The following is a 20,913-nucleotide window of genomic DNA, read 5'->3' as shown; positions in this document are numbered from 1 at the left end:
TCTTTTGCAGGAAAATATTGTTTATTTCATTTCTTACATTTCCATCATCACAACATTAGTCTATAATAGTGATTTGTTCAAAACATTGCTGTTTCTTTTGTTGTAAATATTTTATTTATTTATTTATTTTACATTTCAGAAAATAAAGCAATGTTAATTCTGTTCTTAATTTGTTTTTTGTTTTCCCCCATAAAAAGTAACAAAAAGAACCGTTAAGAATACTGTTGAAGTACCGGATCGATGAGCAGTATTGGTATAAGTAGTAATACATGTAAAATCTTAACGATACACATCCCTATACATAGATGACATGTAATTTTTTTCCCCTGCCCCGATTTCAAGACCGGTGCATTGCATGTTCCATTCTAAACCAGAACAAATTTCACACATATTATTTAGTATATGTGTAGACAAGATTAAATCAAGAATAGTCTGATGGGTGACAAAATTTGCCTATCACTTGTGAACGATGCCCAGCGTGAGGCAAGAAACAATGCATACCTTTTTTATTTCTCAAATCATAGTCGCACACCACATATAGCCTAGCCCATAGGTCATTCTGTTTTGATAAGGTTTGTATCACAGCTAAAGTGGCCAAATAACTTCTTAAAATGAAGCACATTAATCCACTTTACAACGGGTGTAGAGCCTAACTGGCATACATAAGCAGCGCGTGAAATTGAAGTTTGGAGAAGATCATTTTCACCATTAAAATTGCACCTTTTATAATAAAAGCATTACAAGAGTAATCACATTTGTCACTTGATAATGGTGTTTTCTTGATCATGGTATATTTGTGCATATAGCCTACTGCCTACATGAGTGCATTACTGAGCTTATAATGTAAAGAAATGGCTTAATAGTTTATCAACATTTTAAGCTGAACGTTCTCATCTGTTGCATCAGGCTCATTGCTTAAAAGTTTTTTTTTTTTTTTTTAGGCTAGTGGTTGTATTAATTTGGGATCTATCGCAGACTCTCCCAGACTGTTTGGAATATTTATTGCATTGAATAGGTCCATTTTTTTGTATTATGGGGGATAGTAGATTGACAGGCTAATCCTTCTGCTGTTTGTTAGGCCTACTCGTATTGTTGGCTGACGAAAAGTAAAAAATGGACAGTTCTTCCAACATCTTTTAATATGCTCCTCAGAATTGAATAAGAACGCACGCAGTTAAGTCCCCGATGTGTCTGTTTCACGCCTGTGAGAAGGACCCGATCATGTGACGGAGAGCCACGTGAGAGAGCAGTGCTTCGGAGCATGCAGGGAGATGGGAATTATAATGCTTATATTCAGCCTAAGGGCACAAATGGCCACTGGCTGCAAAAGTCATAGATTTTTTTAGGGGGGGGATTACGGCCACACACATCAAATTGTATTTGTCACATGCGCCGAATACAACAGCTGTAAACCTTCCAGTGAAATGCTTACTGACAAGCCCTTAACCAACAATGCAGTTTTAAGAAAAATGTGTGTTAAGTAAAAAAAAAAATTTAAAAAGACAAATAATTAAAGAGCAGCAGTAAAATAACAGTAGCAAGGCTATGTACAGGGTCTACCGGTACAGAGTCAGTGTGCGGGGACACAGGTTAGTTGAGATAATTTGTACATGTTGGTAGAGGGGGGGGCAATGCAAATGGTCCGGGTAGCCATTTGATTAGATGTTCAGGGGTCTTATGGCTTGGGGGTAGAAATTCTAGACAATATCAAGTGCTTGTCACATTGTGAATGAGAGACTGATGACATGCATAGCCCAATGTTTGCAGAACAACTAAAGTTACATTAATATCTCTAAATGAAGCGTACCTGTTTCTTTGTTAACCTCTCAACACAAAATCGCTGCATGCATGCGCTCACTCCCTTCAAATGTTTGGAGAAAATATCCTATTTTATTCAATTGTATTCTTCATACTATAACTAATGCCTCGGAATTGTAAGCAAATCTTGTCCGCTGAATGAGCTAATGTAGCCCACAGCCATATGGTATAGTCAGATCAGTACTTAACATGTTTGTTAATTACCGTGAGACTGGCAGTTTTTTGCTTGACAATCACAGGTTGATGAAATGTTGTGACCGCCACAGCCCTAGACATGACACACACACTAGATAATATATCACATTAGACAAAAATGTATCAAAACAATCTGCACAAACCATATCGAACCAGAAATGTGTGATGTAAGAGGACCCTTTAACTTGTATTGTTTTTGCTTTCCGGCCTATGTCTAGTTGTGCTGTGCCTTCCAAGATGACCGTTACCTCTACATGGTGATGGAGTACATGCCTGGAGGGGACCTGGTGAACCTCACCAGTACCTATGATGTGCCTGAGAAGTGGGCCCGGTTCTATACGGCCGAGGTGGTCATGGCACTGGATGCCATCCACTCCCTGGGTTTCATCCACCGCGACGTCAAGCCTGACAACATGCTCCTGGACCGCCACGGACACCTCAAACTGGCCGACTTCGGAACCTGCATGAAGATGGACTCGGTAAGGGCAATATTTTCCCCTTGTTCCAGTTGTGCAATGTGCTGAAGAGAGCATTACTCACAATACTTCCAGCAGAATATCTCTAGTGTCTCGCTGTGCTTTAGGTTAACACTTATATCTTAACTGTATATATACACTTGATGATTCAGACCTGGTTTGCTTGAGCTAGTGTATCTAACTGAAGGATTGACTGGTTACAGACTGGGATGGTGCACTGTGACACAGCGGTTGGCACTCCAGACTACATCTCTCCTGAGGTTCTGAAGTCGCAGGGTGGAGATGGTTACTATGGACGGGAGTGTGATTGGTGGTCTGTAGGGGTCTTCATCTTCGAGATGCTAGTCGGTGAGTTGGTGTTGTCTAACTTCTTGGTGTGTATGTTTCCGCTCTTTCTTTATGCCTCAATCTTCATTTCCACTAACTGAAGTCTTTTACTGGGTGGTTTATCTGGAACTAAGATATTTAAAGTCTGCCTATAAAGATGTATTAGAGAACTTGTAAGCAAATTGCTTAGAACATGTCGTCATTATTTTGCACCTCATTTCTGTGTTTGTTCCTATTAGGTGACACACCGTTCTATGCCGACTCCCTTGTTGGAACCTACAGTAAGATCATGGACCACAAGAATTCCCTCAACTTTCCAGATGACGTAGAGATCTCCAAAGATGCCAAAAACTTAATCTGTGCCTTCTTGACAGACAGGTAGCAAGGATAAAAAAACATAAATCAAGTAACCACAGTTACAAAAACTTTAAGTTACAGTTTGCAAACAAATGTTTGTAGTAGTCCTAATAAACCGACCAATATCCACTGTGTTCAGACGGAACTGTCCCAGCTCTCATAACAGAAGTCCATGGCCCTTTATTTGGCGTTTAGGGAGGTACGACTGGGCCGCAACGGGGTGGAGGAGATCAAACGACACCCCTTTTTCAAGAATGACCAATGGAACTTTGACAGCATTAGAAACAGTAGGTGTCTCTGTCAAGTCAATTTAATGTAATTATTTTATCATACAAATGTTATCATCCTGGTACAATACACAATCTATTACATATGGATACCTAGAAATGACATGAATAACACAAACAATATTTTTTTTCTTTCCCATCTCCCGCATTGCTACTGTTCAGCGGCCGCTCCTGTGGTTCCAGAATTGAGCAGTGACATTGACACCAGTAACTTTGATGAGATAGAAGATGACAAGGGTGACGTGGAGACCTTCCCTACTCCTAAGGCCTTTGTGGGCAACCAGCTTCCCTTCGTCGGCTTCACATACTTTAAGGAGGACCAGTAAGACTTGAAATTGCATGTCTCCCTATCACACCCCCGTCCTCATCATGGACAATATTTTGACCTCAGCCATCCACTACACATGAGTTACTAAGTTTCACAAAGCTTTGATTGTGTTAAGGAGTATGAAAGTGTGTGTGAGCTGTTAGTTCCTCATCAAACACCAATGTGTTTCCTCCAGGTTACTAAGCGGTGTGAATAACTCAACAGTTGTGACTGTGAACTCAACAGCCTTGAAAGGAGAGGTGGGTATTTCTATTTTGTGCTTATTAATCTAATGTATAATAACAATGTCATAACTGGTCATAATTGTATAATTCCTGTAGTTGAGCTGAGGAGTTGTACACAATCTATCAGGTTCTTAGCGATGATGAAACATTTAATGGAGCTTTCCTCCAGTAGCTAAACAACAAGCTAATCCTGGAAAGGCTGTCCGCTCATTGACTTCTATGCTGACTGAAATTGTTTTGCCGAACTAACTTAATTAATTTCTCATCTGCTGCAGGATATTGTGATGGTAAGTATTCTCTCTCTTGACTCATCTCTGTTTTGAAATCAATTGGCTTTGATCAAATTGTGGTAAAATGATACACTATAGTGTCAGAGCAGAGTCCAGGTGAAGTGTATCGTAACGGTTGTGCTTTCCCTTCCCTTCCCTACTCCTCTTCCTCCTTGCTCAGTCAGCCAAGCTGCAGAAGAAACTCCACCAGCTGGAAGAGCAGCTCAATAATGAGATGCAGACCAAAGATGAGCTGGAGCACAAGTGCAGGTAGTCATTATACACACTTACTAAAAACCATTAGCGTTACATGTATGATCGTGGGAGATGAAGTTGACCTGCACTCTCTTCCTGCAGAACTGCCACCAGTCGTCTAGAGAAAACCTCCAAAGATCTTGATGAAGAAGTGAGAACTTTGGAGCTACAGTAGCAATATAGCATACAACTACAGCACAAAACTGAGAAAAATGGCAACCAAGAAAGAATACGAGTTGTTCCATTCCAACACTTTCCTTTGTGGTGGTACGTTGACAGGTGAGTAGCAGGAAGGCTCTGGAGTCGAGTCTGAGGCAGCTGGAGAGAGAGAAGGCTCTACTGCAGCACAAGACTGTGGAGAGCCATCGCAAGGCAGAGAGTGAGGCAGACAGGAAACGCTGCCTGGAGAACGAGGGTGAGGATCGCTGGCTGAAAACACACACACACACACACACACACACACACACACACACACACACACACAGTATACTTTCATATCTAACTTGTGATGTGGTCTGCAGTCAACAGCCTACGAGACCAGCTGGACGAAATGAAGAAGAGAAATCAGAACTCACACATATCCAATGAGAAAAACATTCACTTACAAAGACAGGTGTGTGTTTCTGCTTTAGGATAAAATGGCTTTGTGTGTGTTTAAGTGCTCATCTGTTTGTATATGTTAATGTGCATATGTCCACGTATGTATACTGAGTGTTTATGTGCATGTGTTTGTGTGTGATTGGAATGCACATTACAAAGTGACTGCCGTGTTCTCCATAATATTTCAGCTGGACGAGGCCAATGCTCTGTTGCGTGCGGAGCAGGAGGTGGCCACAAGGCTGAGGAAGGCCCAGACGGAAACAGGCAAGCAGCTGCAAGCTCTGGAGGCTGGGGGCAGAGAGCTGCAGGACAAGTGCTGCCTACTGGAGCGCTCCAAGCTCACGCTGGAGAAGGAGTTCATCGGGCTGCAGGCAGCACTGGAGGCTGAGAGGAGAGAACACAGCCAGGGCTCTGAGACCATCACAGACATGCAGGGTGAGTGGGGTTGTGTTTGTATGGGAGAGACTGCATGTATTCACTTGTACATCTCTCGCAGCATGATTTGGCCTTTGGTGAAATTTTTCTCTCTGTAGGGCGAATCTCGGGGCTGGAAGATGAGGTTTGGCAGGTGAGACAGGCCCTTTCCAAGGCAGAGACTGAGAAGAGACAACTACAGGAGAAACTCACTGATCTGGAGAAGGTAAACAAACATTCATACTGATTCATATCACTACATCTATCATTTCTGTACTTTTATTACTTTTTTTAACCCTCTTTCATATTCACTCCTGTAGGAGAAGAACAACAAGGAGATAGACATGACGTACAAGCTGAAGGTGTTGCAGCAGGGGCTGGAGCAGGAGGAGGCATCACACAAAGCCACCAAGGCACGGCTCGCGGACAAGAGCAAGATTGAGTCGATCGAAGGTGCCAAGTCTGAGGCCATGAAGGGTAAGACCATTCCTGAGTTCTCAGGTATGACAAAGGACAGGAATCAGTCTTCGGTAAAGAAACTAGACTCTGGCCTCCCGGGTGGCGCAGTGGTTAAGGGCGCTGTACTGCAGCGCCAGCTGTGCCATCAGAGTCCTGGGTTCGCGCCCAGGCTCTGTCGTAACCGGCCGCGACCGGGAGGTCCGTGGGGCGACGCACAATTGGCCTAGCGTCGCCCGGGTTAGGGAGGGCTTGGTCGGTAGGGGTGTCCTTGTCTCATCGCGCACCAGCGACTCCTGTGGCGGGCTGGGCGCAGTGTACGCTAGCCAAGGTGGCCAGGTGCACGGTGTTTCCTCCGGCGCATTGGTGCGGCTGGCTTCCGGGTTGGATGTGTGCTGTGTTAAAGAAGCAGCGGCTTGGTTGGTTGTGTATCGGAGGACGCATGACTTTCAACCTTCGTCTCTCCCGAGCCCGTACGGGAGTTGTAGCGATGAGACAAGATAGTAGCTACTACAACAATTGGATACTACGAAATTGGGGAGAAAAAGGGGTAAAATTCAAAAAAAAAAAATAGACTCTGGTTAGCAGGGTGAAATCGAATTAAATAAATCACTCCTCTTGCTCTCTTCCCCCAGATATGGAGCAGAAGCTGCAGGAGGAGAGGGCGTCAAAGCTGCGTGTGGAGAACAGGATGTTGGAGCTGGAGAAACATAGCAGCATGCTCGACTGTGACTACAAGCAGTCCCTGCAGAAACTAGACGAGCTTCGCAGGAACAAGGAGAGGCTCACCGAGGAGGTGAAGAACCTGACCCTGAAGATCGAGCAAGAGACCCAGAAGCGCAGTCTTACTCAGAACGACCTGAAGGCCCAGAACCAGCAGCTAAATGCCCTGAAGACCTCTGAGAAGCAGCTGAAACAGGAGGCCAACCACCTGCTGGAAATCAAACGCAGCCTGGAGAAACAGAACCAGGAGCTACGCAAGTCAGTCAACATTCTGACTTTCTTTTCACTCCCTTTAATGTTTTACTTTTTTTGCAAATAATAATGCAGACAGAAAATGGCGTAACAATAAAACAAACTCGAAGGATTCATTTATGTTTGTGACCACAGAGAAAGGCAGGACTCAGATGGCCAAATGAAGGAACTTCAGGACCAGCTGGAGGCTGAGCAGTATTTTTCTGTAAGTCTGCTGCAGCTATAACACTTAATGGTTGGTTTTTGACAGTGGAATCCTAACTTGAGAACTTGCATTCTTGCACACTTGAAGTGTGAATTAGTGTTTTGAAGATGCTCATCTCTTTGTGTTGCCCAGACGCTGTATAAGACCCAGGTGCGGGAGTTGAAGGAGGAATGTGAAGAGAAGAGCAAACTCTACAAGGACATACAGCAGTCACTTCAGGAGTTACAAGAGGAGAGGTGAGTACAAGGAAGTGGCGTTGCCCTACACTGTTTACTGACATTAGTCTACAACTCAAGTCCTGCTGAACTTAAACATCTGACCAGATATCCAGAAGAGAATGGGCTTCTCTAGGGTCTGGTTTAAGCCTTCTTCCTCTTTACGGAGTTTTTGTAATGAATATCGTTATTGATTTATTTACAGAAACGACACAAAAAAAGAACACAACCAACACCCATGTTCAATTCACCATGATGTGACATATTTGACCCCCCCCCCCAGGGACTCCCTGGCGGCGCAGCTGGAGATCACTCTGACCAAAGCAGACTCGGAGCAGCTGGCTCGCTCCATTGCTGAGGAGCAGTACTCCGACCTGGAGAAGGAGAAGATCATGAAGGAGCTGGAGCTCAAGGAGATGATGGCCCGACACAAGCAGGAGCTGGGCGAGAAGGACATCACCATCGGCTCGGTGAGTCAGCAGTGGTCCATGTTCCTCTGATCAGGATTTGCACAAGGTACTTGAATTTGGCACTCTGAAATTCATATGCTGGAATACCTTGAAAGTCAGACATTTTCTCAAGTTGGTACTTGAAAAGGAGGAGGAGAACAGAAAAAGATCCACTATGTTAATATGAAAAATATTAGAAAAATGTATTGGTCTTGCGAATTAATTTCCAGGCAGACGTCCAAGTTTTATTTCCTCCCGTGTTTCGCTCTCTGGTTGCCAGGTGAGATCGCTCATTCCACCCACACTGCTACTTAGCCAGACAGGTACAGAAGTGACTGATTAGGCGCTGCCGAACGTCACATCCATACGTCACATCCATAGGTAAAATGGCAAGCAAATGTAGATTCAATGCTGCCTGGCAGGATATTGATGTTTTATGAATGGGTTTTGCCAGACCAACCAGGGATTTTATTTATTTATGAAATAGCATTTATTCACCTTTTTATTTTGTTAATGATTTTTTACCCACTTATTGCGTTCCCAGCTTTGATAAACGCTCAGAAGGCATCTTGAGCCGAGTTGTAATTGCGTCTACTTCTGCAAACGAGTGGAATCATGAATGATTCATGTATGCGCACCTGATCCCCCAGATTTGCCTTGTTAGCAGCACATTATTTCACTACTTTCCAATGGAAACTCAGCCCACGACATAAGCAGAGAGGTGAAACGAGCTACCTCATCCCACGACATAAGCAGAGCGGTGAAACGAGCTACCTCAGCCCACGACATAAGCAGAGAGGTGAAACGAGCTACCTCAGCCCAGACCTACAGTGGCAAGTAGCAGAGACTCCGCTGACACTAGGCATTATTTTAACATCCCTCGACTCCTGTTTTGTCAACAGACATCGCCCAAACAAACCCCCCCCTGACTCTTGGAGAATGAGTGTACAACTGGTTGCTGATATGTCAGTCAGATATCTAGCTAGCTAAGGTAGCTCAAGAGCTTTGGCTATTAGCCAGGTAGCTAGCTATAACTATCTGACTAGAAGGATAAAGTTAGAAGCTAACGTTGAACGAGAGCAGCAAGAGCAGTTGACTGAAATTAAGCTAGCTATAAACAAGATATGAGAACTTATAGTAAGTACCCTAACAAAATACCTTTCCTTTATAGAGAGTAGTGAGACAGATAGTGCTGAGTCAGGCTGCAATGAAGGAGGCAAAGGAGATGCACAGAGAAAGGATGCATTGAAGCAAGCAGGGGGAGAGGTTAGTAGTAACCAAACTTGGGGTCTGGGACCCATGTGGGGTCCTCTAAAATGTAAATATGGTTCCCTGAGAGTTTTAAATCAAACACGTTAACTAATTTCTCTTCAAATAAGTATAGAATACAACATTTTAGGGTAATCTCAAGACCTTTTACACTGTCAGAATTCACTTTCATGCCATTATGTGTTGGGACAGCCTGTGGGACCTAAAATGTAGTGAAATACAGTATAAAGACTATTTAAATATGAAGTAGAGTTAATATTATATACACTGAGCAAGAAAATAAAAGCAACATGCAACAATTTCAAAGATGTTACTCAGTTACAGTTCATATAAGGAAGTCAATCAACATCATCACTTTGTTTTTTTCATGAGGTTGTGGAGATATACTGCCATCTGTTGGTGACTAAAAACAATTGCATAAAGAAACTTACAAATTGATGGTCCTTGAAAATAAATATTAGCGTTTGAAAAAGTACTTGAAAGTCCTTGAATTTGACTTGCCACTGTCTGTACGAACCCTGCCTGGTGTCCTGTTCCTGGAGGGCTGCAGTGGGATTGGGCTTTTGTCCCTGCTTAGTGCTTTAGAAAACACAGAATTCAACTGATTGAATAATCATCAAGACCTTGATAAGCTTAATCCGGTTTGCTTGTGTGCTACTATAGTATTGGGCTGGGACTATAGCCAGGACCAGGAGTAAACGACAACGGAATTGAGCATTGTGACCAATAGATCTGTGAGTGACTGAAGTGAAACCTACTGGGCCGTGAGGATGCTTTCTGCAGCTAAATACTATTGGATTGGTCTCACTTTTTGTCTGTTCTTTTCTGCCCAGCTGGAGGAGGCCAACCGAACCCTCACCAGCGACGTGGCTAACCTGGCCAATGAGAAGGAGGAGCTCAACAACAAACTCAGGGAGACGCTTGAAGGTGAATTTCTGCATCCAGCCTGTGTGGGCGGGTGTGCATGTGTTTGGTTAAAAAGTGTTAACTATATTTCTATTCTATTTGCCATGTGTTCAGAGCTGCAGACGTCCAAGGATGACGAACAGCAGATGAGCCAGATGAAGCTCACGTTTGAGAAGCAGCTCCAGTCAGAGAGAACACTGAAGACCCAGGTAAGGCAGATATGTCATTTCTTCAAAGTTTTACGATGTTGCACAGCAAGGAAATCGTGTTGAAGACACTTGTCTTTATTTTCTATTGTTTTAATGTTCATCATGACTATTGATTTATCTTGTGTGCATCAGGCTGTGAACAAGCTGGCGGAGATCATGAACAGGAAGGAGGTACGTGCGGCAGGCAGTCGGCGCGGCAACGACACTGACGTACGCAGGAAGGAAAAGGAGAATAGGAAGCTGCAGCTGGAGCTGAGATCGGAGAAGGAGAAACTCAACTCTTCCATCATCAAGTACCAGAGAGAGATCAACGACATGCAAGCGGTCAGTCCAAGCGCAACACAACATTATACTAACTGTCACATTACCATTACACAACCACATATAACACCATCATTAATTACCAGAGAGAGCTCATGCAGGTGGTCAGTCACACCAAGAGCGATCAACTAAGCTAACAGGGGCCTCAAAATATACAGACATTTCATATGTGTGTTTCCTTTCCCCCTGTTTGTGTCAAATAGCAAATAGCGGATGAGAGTCAGGTACGCATTGAGCTGCAGATGGCCCTGGACAGTAAGGATAGTGACATAGAGCAGCTACGTAACCTCCTCAGCTCCGCCAACGTTTCCTCCCTGGAATCAGCCAGTATCAACAGTGGTCCAGACTTTGATGCGGACGACGCCTACACAGGTAAGGAGTACCCCTTTTATACTGTATGTGTGCTAAACCCAATTTACACGCAGTCCTGTTCACATAGCCTTGTACCTCACATGTATGTTTAAATTGACTTTCAGTTATTTTCTTAACTCTAAGCCTAATTATAAACTGTCGTTCGAGCCCTGGATGCTGATTGGCTGAAAGCCGTGGTATGAGACAATTACATGTTTACTGTTCTAATTACATTGGTAACCTGTTTATAATAGCAATACGGTACCTCAGGGGTTTATGGCCAATATACCACGGCTAAGGGCTGTATCCAGGCAGTCCGCGTTGTGTGGTGCCTAGGGGCAGTTGCCTGGCTAATCTAGAAGAAAAATAAATGCACACCTATTTAGGCGAGGTGCTGGCTAGCGGAGTAGAAAACTTGAAAATAAAGGAGAGCCGCACAATCTAGGAGCTCAGATGAAAAAATGGAATATCCAACGTTTCGACAGCCAAGCTGTCTTCGTCTGACTGATGTATGTAGGCAAACAGGCTGTGTTTAAATCATCTTTTTTTCCACTAATTGGTCTTTTGACCAATCACATCAAATATTTTTCAGAGCTGATCTGATTGATCGAAAGACCAATTAGTGAAAACAATAATTGGGCTAACTTAGAGCACCTAACAGCCCATAGCCATGGTATATTGGCCAAATCAAATGTATTTGTCACATACACATGGTTAGCAGATGTTAATGCGAGTGTAGCGAAATACCACACCCCCTTGGGCCTTATTGCTTAATAAAGAACTAAGACCACTTGAGCTTCTGTCTTCACAGTTTATTCACTCAATGATTTTTACACTTACCTTTTACAGTAATGTTTCTATACCTTTTGCATTTTCTATTGTATTCGTTTATCCTTTCTTTCCTCCCCCCCCCCCCCCCCCCATCTCTCTGAACAGTTTTAGTACTTGGAGTCTGGTTTGGCCTTACAATCTGCTGTCTTCAGAGTCCTTCTGTAACCACCCTTTTTTAAGTACAAGAAAGATTGCACCTTTATTCTATTGAACATGGGGAGGGGTGACTTGCTTTCTTGTCCTGGAGTGCCAGATATCTTTCCTACTGTCGTTGGCATGTGATTGTTTTTTACTTGTGTTGTCCAGTTGCCAGTATGTATACAGGATCACTTTAATAGGCTACTAATGACTCCGATGATTTGCGTGATTTGATACATTGATTTATTTATTTGACTGGTTGACTGATATTTTGTCCATTTATGAAGGAAAACTTCTCTGCAGCTGAAACACCAGCTATTAAACCTGCATGTTTTGCAGTTGAGTCCATACATAATGTGTGCAGAGTTGCTGTGGACATTTTCTGCATCTGCTGTTTACATCATTTTTGTGGATTGAAATTGAAAAAGTTGTGTTTCCTGGGAATATGTACAAACTCAAGCATGTAGATCTATCACAACATTAGCCTGCTGTTTTAATGTTTCCCCCTCTTTCACTCTCAGAAATGAGACTAGAGGGATGGCTCTCACTGCCGGTGAGGAACAACACAAAGAAGTTTGGATGGGAGAGAAAGGTGAAAATATTTAACCTGGCTTACTCATCAAACATTGTTTTATATTGTTGATGTTCTACAGTTAAATGTTTTCTTGTCTCTCTTTAGTATGTGGTTGTGAGCAGCAAGAAGATTCTGTTCTATAACAGCGAACAGGACAAAGAGCTATCCAACCCCTACATGGTGCTGGATATCGAGTGAGTAATGACTATCTACCTGCTCCTTTTATTTACATTTAAATGATCATGCTAATGCAGATAACTGTAGTCAAAAAAAATGTACCTTGACGTTTTGTTCTATTCCCTTTTCAGTAAACTCTTCCATGTGCGACCTGTCACTCAAACAGATGTTTACCGTGCTGACGCCAAAGAGATCCCCAGGATATTCCAGGTCCCTTGCTTCTTATGGCTCTTTGTTCATGCATTTATTTAACGATTCATGTGATGGGGCTAGTTCATACTGTTGATGGTAATGATTGACATCGACCGTGATAGCCTCTTCCTTCTCTCCTCAGATTCTGTATGCCAATGAGGGAGAGTGTAAGAAGGAGCCTGAGTTCCCAGTGGAGCTGGCAAGTGGAGAGAAGTCCAGCTACATCTGCCACAAGGGCCATGAGTTCATCCCTACACTCTACCACTTCCCTACCAACTGTGAGGCGTGCACCAAGCCCCTGTGGCACATGTTTAAGCCTCCTCCTGCCCTGGAGTGCAGGCGCTGCCACATCAAGTGTCACAAGGACCACATGGACAAGAAGGAAGAGATCATCGCACCCTGCAAAGGTAGGGGTGGGGCGTGAGGATGGTGTCGTTACTTATTGCAGAGCAAGTTAACATACAGTGCCTTCAGAAAGTATTCATACCCCTCGACTTATTCTACGTTTTGTTAGCCTGAATTCAAAATTGTATTTTTTAATCTCACCCATCTACACACACTACCCCATAATGACAAAATGGAAACATGTTTTTATAATCTTTTGCTAATGTATTGAAAATGAAATGCAGAAATATCTCATTTACATAAGTATACTGAGTCAATACTTTGTAGAAGCATCTGGAGTTGGGGATTTTCTCCCATTCTTCCTGGCAAGCTCTGTTAAGTTTGCTGTTCACTGCCGTTCCCCAGCTATCTTCAAGTCTTTCCACAGATTTTCAATGGGATTCAAGTCTGGGCTTTGTCTGGGTCACTCAAGGACTTTCACATTCTTGTTCTGAAGCCATTCCAGTGTTGCTTTGCCTGTATGCTTGGGGTCGTTGTCATGTTGGAACGTGAAATCTTCTTCCCAGTCTAGGTTTGTTTGCACTCATCAAGGATTTGCCTGTATTTGGCTCCATTTGTTGTTCCCCATTGATCCTTACTTCCTGCCGCTGAAAAGCATCCCCATAGCATGATGCTGCCACCACCATGCTTCAAAGTAGGGATGGTGTTAGACGGATGATGAGCTGTGCCTGTTTTTCTCCAGACATAGCGCTTTGCATTCAGGCGTCTCATTATCCGTCTGTCCGTCAGAATCTCTTATGGTCTGTCTTTCACATGCCTTTTTGCTAACTCCAACCGTGCTGTCATGTGCCTTTTTCTCAGTAGTGGCTTCATTCTGGCCACTGTCCCATAAATCCCATATTGGTGAAGAGACCGTTATCCTTCTGGCAGTATCTCCCATCTCAGCCAAGGAACTCTGTAGTTCTCTCACAGTGGTCATTGGGTTCTTGACAAAGGTCCTTCTTACCTAGTTCCTCAGTTTCGTCGGACAATAGGCAGAGTTAGGGTAGTTCCATATTTTTTCAATTTACCAATGATGGAGACCACTGTGCTCTTGGAAACTTTCAACACTATACAAATAGTTTTATACCCTTCCCAAGATTTACACTTTATCACAATTCTATCTCAGAGATCTATGGACAGTTCCTTGGACTTAATGGTATAGTTACTGCTCTGACATGCACTGTCAACTGTAGGCCCTTTTTAGACAGGTGTTTCTCAAAACAATTGAATTGGCCACAGGTGGACTTTATTCAAGTTGCAGTGACATCTCAAGGATGATCAAAGGAAATTGGATGCACCTGAGCTCAATTTGGAATGTCATAGCAAAGGGTTGTGAATACTTATGTAAATGAGCTTTCTGTATTTTATTTAGAAAAAATGTGCAAACATTTTTAAACATGTTTTCACTTTGTCATTATGGGGTTGTGTGTGTGTGGAGATGGGTGAGATAATTATTTAATTCAAGCTGTAACACAACAAAATGTGGAATAAGTCAAGGGGTATCAATACTTTCTGAAGGTACTGTATAATCATATAAAAATACATTGTCAGGGGCATATATGGGGGTTGAGGTGTGCAGTGCTGTTTTGTAAGTTTGTTTGCACAGTTCTTTGTCTTAAACACAATATAAACCCTTTTGTCCCCCTGCAGTGAACTATGATGTGTCCATGGCCAAGAACTTGCTGCTGCTGGCTGTGTCGCAGGAGGAGCAGCAAGAGTGGGTGGGACGACTGGTCAAGAAGATCACAAAGAAGCCGCCGGCCCCCGAGCACTTTGCCCGCTCCTCGCCCCGTGTCTCCATGAAGGTCCAGCCCAGCCAGTCCATGAGGCGGCCCAGCAGACAGCTGCCCCCCAGCAAGAACAGGTAAAAGCAAAGGCCAGATATAAACCGTAAAGCTTGGGCTCTGGTGGACGGAAAAAGGGGGTAACCTTACACCTTTTAAATACTTATGTGAGAAGGATGTGACTAGTGCTCTGTGGTTAGGGGCCATGCTCAACACCACTTTCCTCTTTCAGATTGCTCGACTTTGGCCTACAGGACTGGCATTGGGAGTTAGATGATATCGATGATGATGCTTTTGATTTCTGATGAGCAGATAGGGTAAAAGCCTAGGTAAATCCACAGAAAGGCATGTTGTGCAGTGAGTTTGGTTGTATTGGAATAGAACTCGGATATTCTATTATATTTCTCTAATCTATTGCCTGGTGTTTGTGTACCTGAATTTAAGAAATGAAATGTGCATGTGTTCTCGTCTTCATAGTTGAATGTCAGGAAATATTACAAACACTTTTAGGTTTCCAGGAACCCTACCACACTACTGGATCTGATTCCTGTGATCGGACCCTTAACGCTTTCTTTTCTGGATATCCCTTTTCTTATATCAGCCTCCTACTGAACCCTGTGTGACCTTTTCCCTTTGACCTCAGTCCCCCTAGAGCCGACGCCCCCAGGATGCAACGAGAAGACTCCAAAAGTGGCCATTGAGACATCATGACTTACATCTTCTCTGTGTGTTTCAGATTGACTAGTCTTTTTAATGTAGAAGAGTGTTATAATATGATGGTTTGTATGTTTATTTACGATGACTGACGTTTTGCAATAAAACATGCAATCAAAAGATCCATTCTGCAAAGTTGTGTGACTATGGGTGGTTGTATGTGTGGTGATGCAGGCAATGTCACTGAGCTGTGGGTTGGTTTTAGAGAAACTAATACTTTTCCCCTCTGTTTTCTCTTTCTCCAGTTAACCTTACTTGGGAATGTGGTGCTGGTTCGAGGTGGTGGGTGTTTCCTCCTAACACGCAATCAAGACTGATAACAAACAATGTTCCACTTGGCATTTCCTCCATGCACAACTGATTGCACTTCACTCTTCCAGAAGACTTCTATCTATTCCACTTCCGCCTTGTCTTTTTTGCCAGTTACTTCAACTGCTAGTCTCCCAAGAACAATGTGCCAACACAACTACTTGTTGTCTGTGTGCATATGAAGAGCAACTTCTCTCCAGGTTCCTTAAGGAGGGGGTGAGGCAAGGGGATGTCGAGGCCATGGGAAGGGGTTTGGCTTTGGACTTTGTATCCAGATTTTCACTCAACACAGAACAGCAGCCTCAATTAAGCTAAACGGCATGTGAGAGCAGAGGGCTGAGGGACTTACCTTGACAACACTTAAGAAATCCACATTGGAAAAAGCAGAGATCAAGAGATGACGTTTGAGGTGATCTGCCAACCTGAATGTTCGTGGCAAAGACAATTCTTTATATAATTCAGTTCACGATTACAAGCCATCGTAAGTATCTAGTGCAGAACACTACGCTCACAAGGACAACTATACTGTAAACTGGTAGGTGGATAGAGTTGAAGTTCAGATGCTAACACTTACCTAATAGCACTTCACCCTGGCATTGCCTTAATGTACTTACACCATGCAGCATGACAATTTATAAGAGGGAAATGTTTAATGCACCAGCTGAATGCAAGGAGTGCAGCATTAATACCATAGCTTGACTCCTTCATTGTTTGGATGTACATCTGAGCAAACCAGAGATGAAGCACGAGTATTATGACTTAGCATAACTTCTGTTTATTTTCTATTCAAAATCAACTTGGAGGGCCCCCCTACATTCTTCAGAATCAACTTGGAGGGCCCCCCTACATTCTTCAGTGTGCTGTTACCTACATGCCTTTCTTTTGGAAGTCCACCCGTAGTAAGATTTTTATTTTTCTCCATGGAAGAGGGGAACATCAAGTTTACTTATCTTTGTTTAAATAAAGATGGAAAAAGACTCTACAAATGTATTCATTCACAAGCTGAAAGTATGGAACAGTAACCTGTAATGGAAGCTTTTTGAATGTTTCTGATATTTTTGTAAAGAATTCCTCTTAGCACGTGGTGTGCATCTGGCTCATATTTCAGGTGGAGAGTGATGGTGTGCTCTCCTTTATTCAAGCTTCTGAAAAGCACGTTTTATACATTAATATACAATATTTTACATGACATACAGTGCACATTGTATTATTTATACTGCCCTGTCCACGTTGTATTTAAAGGCGCTTCATCCAGAATGCATGTTTGATATTGCTACAATAAAGAAATTTATGTGCCTTCTGGTTTAGGTCATTGATGTGTATGCTGTCTTTTCTATACCAAAAATAAGTTATGCACCCACTGTCCTGTGTGATATCTGCATATACTAGTCATAGTTTTATAGATATGCTGAAGAACAATTATGCTTTCTGATATTCGCTAATAACAGAAGGCCACTATTTCAAAGGTGGTATGGTTTATTGATTAAAATCTTTAGAAAATAAATGGAAAATTACAGCTGTTTAATGTTTTATCCTGAGAAACATCTGCATCTCAACAGAAAGGATTAACACACCCAATATATTAGCTCAACACATTTTTTAAATCTTTTGTACTAACTTGACCTGTTGTCAAATGGAATGTTTAAAAGAATGGTACCAAACATTTTAGAAAAGAACCATTTTGATATCAGAATGGTTGGTTTGCCAAAAGGGTTGACACCTGTCCATTTGTCACTCACAGTCCAGTTCTCAGCTTCATGTCTGGGTGAAATTAAACACAAAGAAGAGGGAGTGCAGACAAATTGTCCGGTTTTAGACATTGGAGGTAATAACTGTTTGTGACAGACTTAATCCTGCTTCTTCTGTACTTCCCCAGCCCTTTTCCTGTAGTACAAGATAGTAGCTAGCACCCATGAATTCAGCAGTGCCATGACAATAAATCGCACCAGAACTGTGGACAGCGGAAGACAAAACAGAGGTGTTAGAAACACATGCTGCTGCGCAAAAATGTAATAACAGACATTTTCATTCTCCAGCCAACACCTGATAATTGCAGTGACAGGACTGACTTACCCTGCATGTCTCCAGTTGTCACACTGGTGGTGTAAATCCTTGCTGAAACAAGACAGTTAACATAAATCACATTATTACATTCCATGACTATCTTCATCGCTGTGGTTGCGAGATCACCTAGGCAGGCACTTGGTCATAGCTCCAATTTGCTGCTGGATCGCTCATACATATATCCTTACAGATCTGTAAGGGCTATGGCCTGTGTGTGTGTGTGGTTTAGAATGGTTCACTCACCAAAACATGTGTAGGTAGCCATACCCCAGGAGAGGGCGCTAACCTGCCCTGAGTCCTTGGACTGCCACAGGCATTGGAGCTGGGCAAATTTACTGCCAGCACTGATGAATGTACACAGGCTCTGAGAGAGATGGAAAGGTAAGCAATTGATTTAGATAACTTGCATCATGTCAAAGGACCTTTCAATGTTACTTCATCATTGACTGGTGCTATATCTATATTGGTCTGTGGAAACAATTTCATCAATGTGACTAATAAGAGTCCTTTGCAAGCTGTTCTTCATAATACAATATGCTTTCTGACATTGTGGACATTGACTGTCTGAATAACCTACTGCTCTTTTTCACATCTCATCAGTCTTCTACTTACCATGGCCAAATCAATTATCCACTTCTGCACAGTGAGTAGTTGCCAGCCTCCCACAAACCTGATCAAGCCATGTCAAGAATCTGCTACCAATTTCCAAAATGTTAGCATTATGTAAATCAGGAGTGTGTGTGTGTTTTGTTTTGTTGCATGAGCAGAGAAGGATACACAACTGCATAGATCAGACTCTGCTTCAGGCTGCCATTGTAATGTAGAATCAAGAGGAGGAGGATGACATCTGGGACAAATAATGGCACACAACAGGATTAAAAGAACAAGCTGTAACTCACTGTGTAACACACTTATACAGAGATCAGGTATGCAAGGCTAGTGCATTGTCACCCACTGTAGGTTTGGGGAACGAATACCCGGAATTACAACCACAATAGATCATCTTAATTTTTTACCATTTGTGGTTAGCAACAACCCTGAAGGGATGCAAGATAAGTCGGCAGCTAACAATGTGGTTGGATTATTGTCTGGAGAGTATTGTTACCTGGGAAATAGGACTATTTCATTAAATGAATGAACAGGAACTTTCACTTTTACCAAAGGGTAGCATGATGGCCCACCTTGAGCAATGAGGATGGGGTACTCCAAGTAGGTTGGGGGTGGGTAGTCATAGTACATCTGGTAGGTGACAAACACAATGAACCTAAAACAAAGAAATGTGATATTAACTTTATGGAAGATAAAGAATGATGTGTGGGGAACAACAGGGAACACAAAGTGAACAAGCAAGCCGTGGGTCTGCAAGGGAGCAACCTGGTGATGGAATATTCACACCTGACCAAACCATTCGCTGTATTTAAGGGCATTTTCATACGATAATGCTTCAGGATCCAAATTAGAGAATGTTTCTTTGAACAATAACAAAGTTAGGTGTGTATCGTGATATGGTGCAATGAGCTTCGAGCCAACAGGATATGAGAGAAGTGAAAGGATGATGTGTTGCTAAATGGAGAGATTGGGGACTGCAACGTCAACAAACCATGATGAGTCATGTAAAGTAGCAAGCAGACGGTCAAATACCCATGCTGTATGCCTACCACTCCTTCCTTGCCTGAGAGCCAGTGTAATTCTGGCAGAGTGTCAGGATCCAGTGAGCTGTGGAGGATGATAACTGATATTCTTCACATTTATATATTTACTGTCTCACAAAGATAGAGCTTCTCCATGTCCATTAGAACAAGCAAACACACTGATTTTTTTAAATCACAAAATAGGCAGACTGCCATCTGGGTGGATGAGGTCAAATTCCCTGGGCCATCTTTAATCTGATGCTGAACCAAATCTGATAAATACTTACCCTGCAACAAGGACATTTCAATTCAGAGCAACACTGCAACATGGTCTGTACAGTCATCATGATTTAATGTATGGTTTGATGTCATTTTTCTGAATGTCTATTTACTTTCATCCTACATGAGTCAACCATAGAACGCAGGAAGTGTATTGCATATCATGGGTTTACTCGATACAATGTAATTTAATTTATGCATGCTGTTGTCGGCTACACTGTATCTGCAAGCGTTGCAATTATGTATTATCGTCACATATAATTAGATTTATAGTCTACAATTAAACCACCATGTAAACATCAATCAACAACCAATTACACATTCATAGAACCTAAAAAGGCAGGTATTAGGACGGAGTATAATATAACCATGCACTGCTTTGTAAAACATACCCGGTTAGCTCCAGCAGAAGACTGTTGAGGCTGACACCCGTTGTCGATTTCGCGCGCATTAAAACAAATATTTGCGGAAACTTTAGCACCATGCACACAAACAGTGTGCTAAAGTTAGCGATATGTAGTACCTTGTCGGATTCCATGATTTCACAATTAGATGAAGATCTATCGACTTTTGGCTCGTAGATCACTAACGACTACTAACTATGACAGGATCGAGGTGGCTTGCACGGAGTTTTGATTTCACTTCCGCACAAATTACACCACCCCTATGTTGTTGTTTTTTTACCCCAAGTCCCATCCGTAGTAAAACAAATGTAGAAATTGAAAGTCATTATAATTCCGGTACCTATCATTTTAATCTATAGGAATATTGTAGACGGTGATTTTAAACCGATAGTTTGGAGAATATTTTTTCTCTCTCCAATATTATGAACTTTGCGCAAAATGTTTACAAATATTTCAATCAGAATAGCCTAACTGTTTTCTAGTGTGAGGCAGAGAGCCTTGAAACGCCATTCACACAGCATCG

General features: G+C 42.5%; 2 protein-coding genes across 3 annotated transcripts in view; one reads left to right on the top strand and one right to left on the bottom strand.

Moving 5' to 3' along the window:
- The window catches only part of LOC139383772 (rho-associated protein kinase 2-like), a 52,697-nt gene extending 35,184 nt beyond the window's left edge, over positions 1 to 17,513 (top strand). Inside the window, exons 5-31 of one of the 2 annotated variants that reach the window (XM_071128339.1) lie at positions 2,232 to 2,492; positions 2,693 to 2,837; positions 3,056 to 3,194; positions 3,369 to 3,460; positions 3,623 to 3,782; positions 3,964 to 4,027; positions 4,463 to 4,551; positions 4,639 to 4,687; positions 4,816 to 4,951; positions 5,058 to 5,149; positions 5,325 to 5,571; positions 5,670 to 5,776; positions 5,871 to 6,027; positions 6,642 to 6,987; positions 7,117 to 7,186; positions 7,319 to 7,422; positions 7,685 to 7,871; positions 9,953 to 10,046; positions 10,140 to 10,234; positions 10,367 to 10,558; positions 10,759 to 10,927; positions 12,397 to 12,467; positions 12,555 to 12,643; positions 12,758 to 12,836; positions 12,961 to 13,225; positions 14,856 to 15,069; positions 15,949 to 17,513. In XM_071128339.1, coding sequence (XP_070984440.1) covers positions 2,232 to 2,492; positions 2,693 to 2,837; positions 3,056 to 3,194; positions 3,369 to 3,460; positions 3,623 to 3,782; positions 3,964 to 4,027; positions 4,463 to 4,551; positions 4,639 to 4,687; positions 4,816 to 4,951; positions 5,058 to 5,149; positions 5,325 to 5,571; positions 5,670 to 5,776; positions 5,871 to 6,027; positions 6,642 to 6,987; positions 7,117 to 7,186; positions 7,319 to 7,422; positions 7,685 to 7,871; positions 9,953 to 10,046; positions 10,140 to 10,234; positions 10,367 to 10,558; positions 10,759 to 10,927; positions 12,397 to 12,467; positions 12,555 to 12,643; positions 12,758 to 12,836; positions 12,961 to 13,225; positions 14,856 to 15,069; positions 15,949 to 15,952 — 3,717 coding nt within the window. In that variant the 3' untranslated portion in view covers positions 15,953 to 17,513. Of the gene's footprint in view, positions 1 to 2,231; positions 2,493 to 2,692; positions 2,838 to 3,055; positions 3,195 to 3,368; positions 3,461 to 3,622; positions 3,783 to 3,963; positions 4,028 to 4,462; positions 4,552 to 4,638; positions 4,688 to 4,815; positions 4,952 to 5,057; positions 5,150 to 5,324; positions 5,572 to 5,669; positions 5,777 to 5,870; positions 6,028 to 6,641; positions 6,988 to 7,116; positions 7,187 to 7,318; positions 7,423 to 7,684; positions 7,872 to 9,952; positions 10,047 to 10,139; positions 10,235 to 10,366; positions 10,559 to 10,758; positions 10,928 to 12,396; positions 12,468 to 12,554; positions 12,644 to 12,757; positions 12,837 to 12,960; positions 13,226 to 14,855; positions 15,070 to 15,632; positions 15,826 to 15,948 lie in introns of those variants that run through there. The other variant, XM_071128338.1, reaches the window with a different exon arrangement.
- Positions 17,471 to 20,631, bottom strand: LOC139383773 (solute carrier family 66 member 3). Its single transcript, XM_071128340.1, has 7 exons — positions 20,379 to 20,631; positions 19,258 to 19,340; positions 18,854 to 18,923; positions 18,689 to 18,746; positions 18,320 to 18,440; positions 18,086 to 18,127; positions 17,471 to 17,963 (listed from the first exon to the last, which is right to left on the bottom strand). The coding sequence occupies exons 1-7, from the start codon at positions 20,522 to 20,524 to the stop codon at positions 17,860 to 17,862; spliced, it is 624 nt and encodes a 207-aa protein (XP_070984441.1). The 5' UTR covers positions 20,525 to 20,631; the 3' UTR covers positions 17,471 to 17,859.
- Positions 20,632 to 20,913: the final 282 nt, after the last annotated feature.

Source organism: Oncorhynchus clarkii, chromosome 25 (genome assembly GCF_045791955.1).
Source record: "Oncorhynchus clarkii lewisi isolate Uvic-CL-2024 chromosome 25, UVic_Ocla_1.0, whole genome shotgun sequence".
Taxonomy (NCBI): domain Eukaryota; kingdom Metazoa; phylum Chordata; class Actinopteri; order Salmoniformes; family Salmonidae; genus Oncorhynchus; species Oncorhynchus clarkii.
Note: the sequence above shows the minus strand (reverse complement) of the source record. Positions and strands in the feature narration are given on the sequence as shown.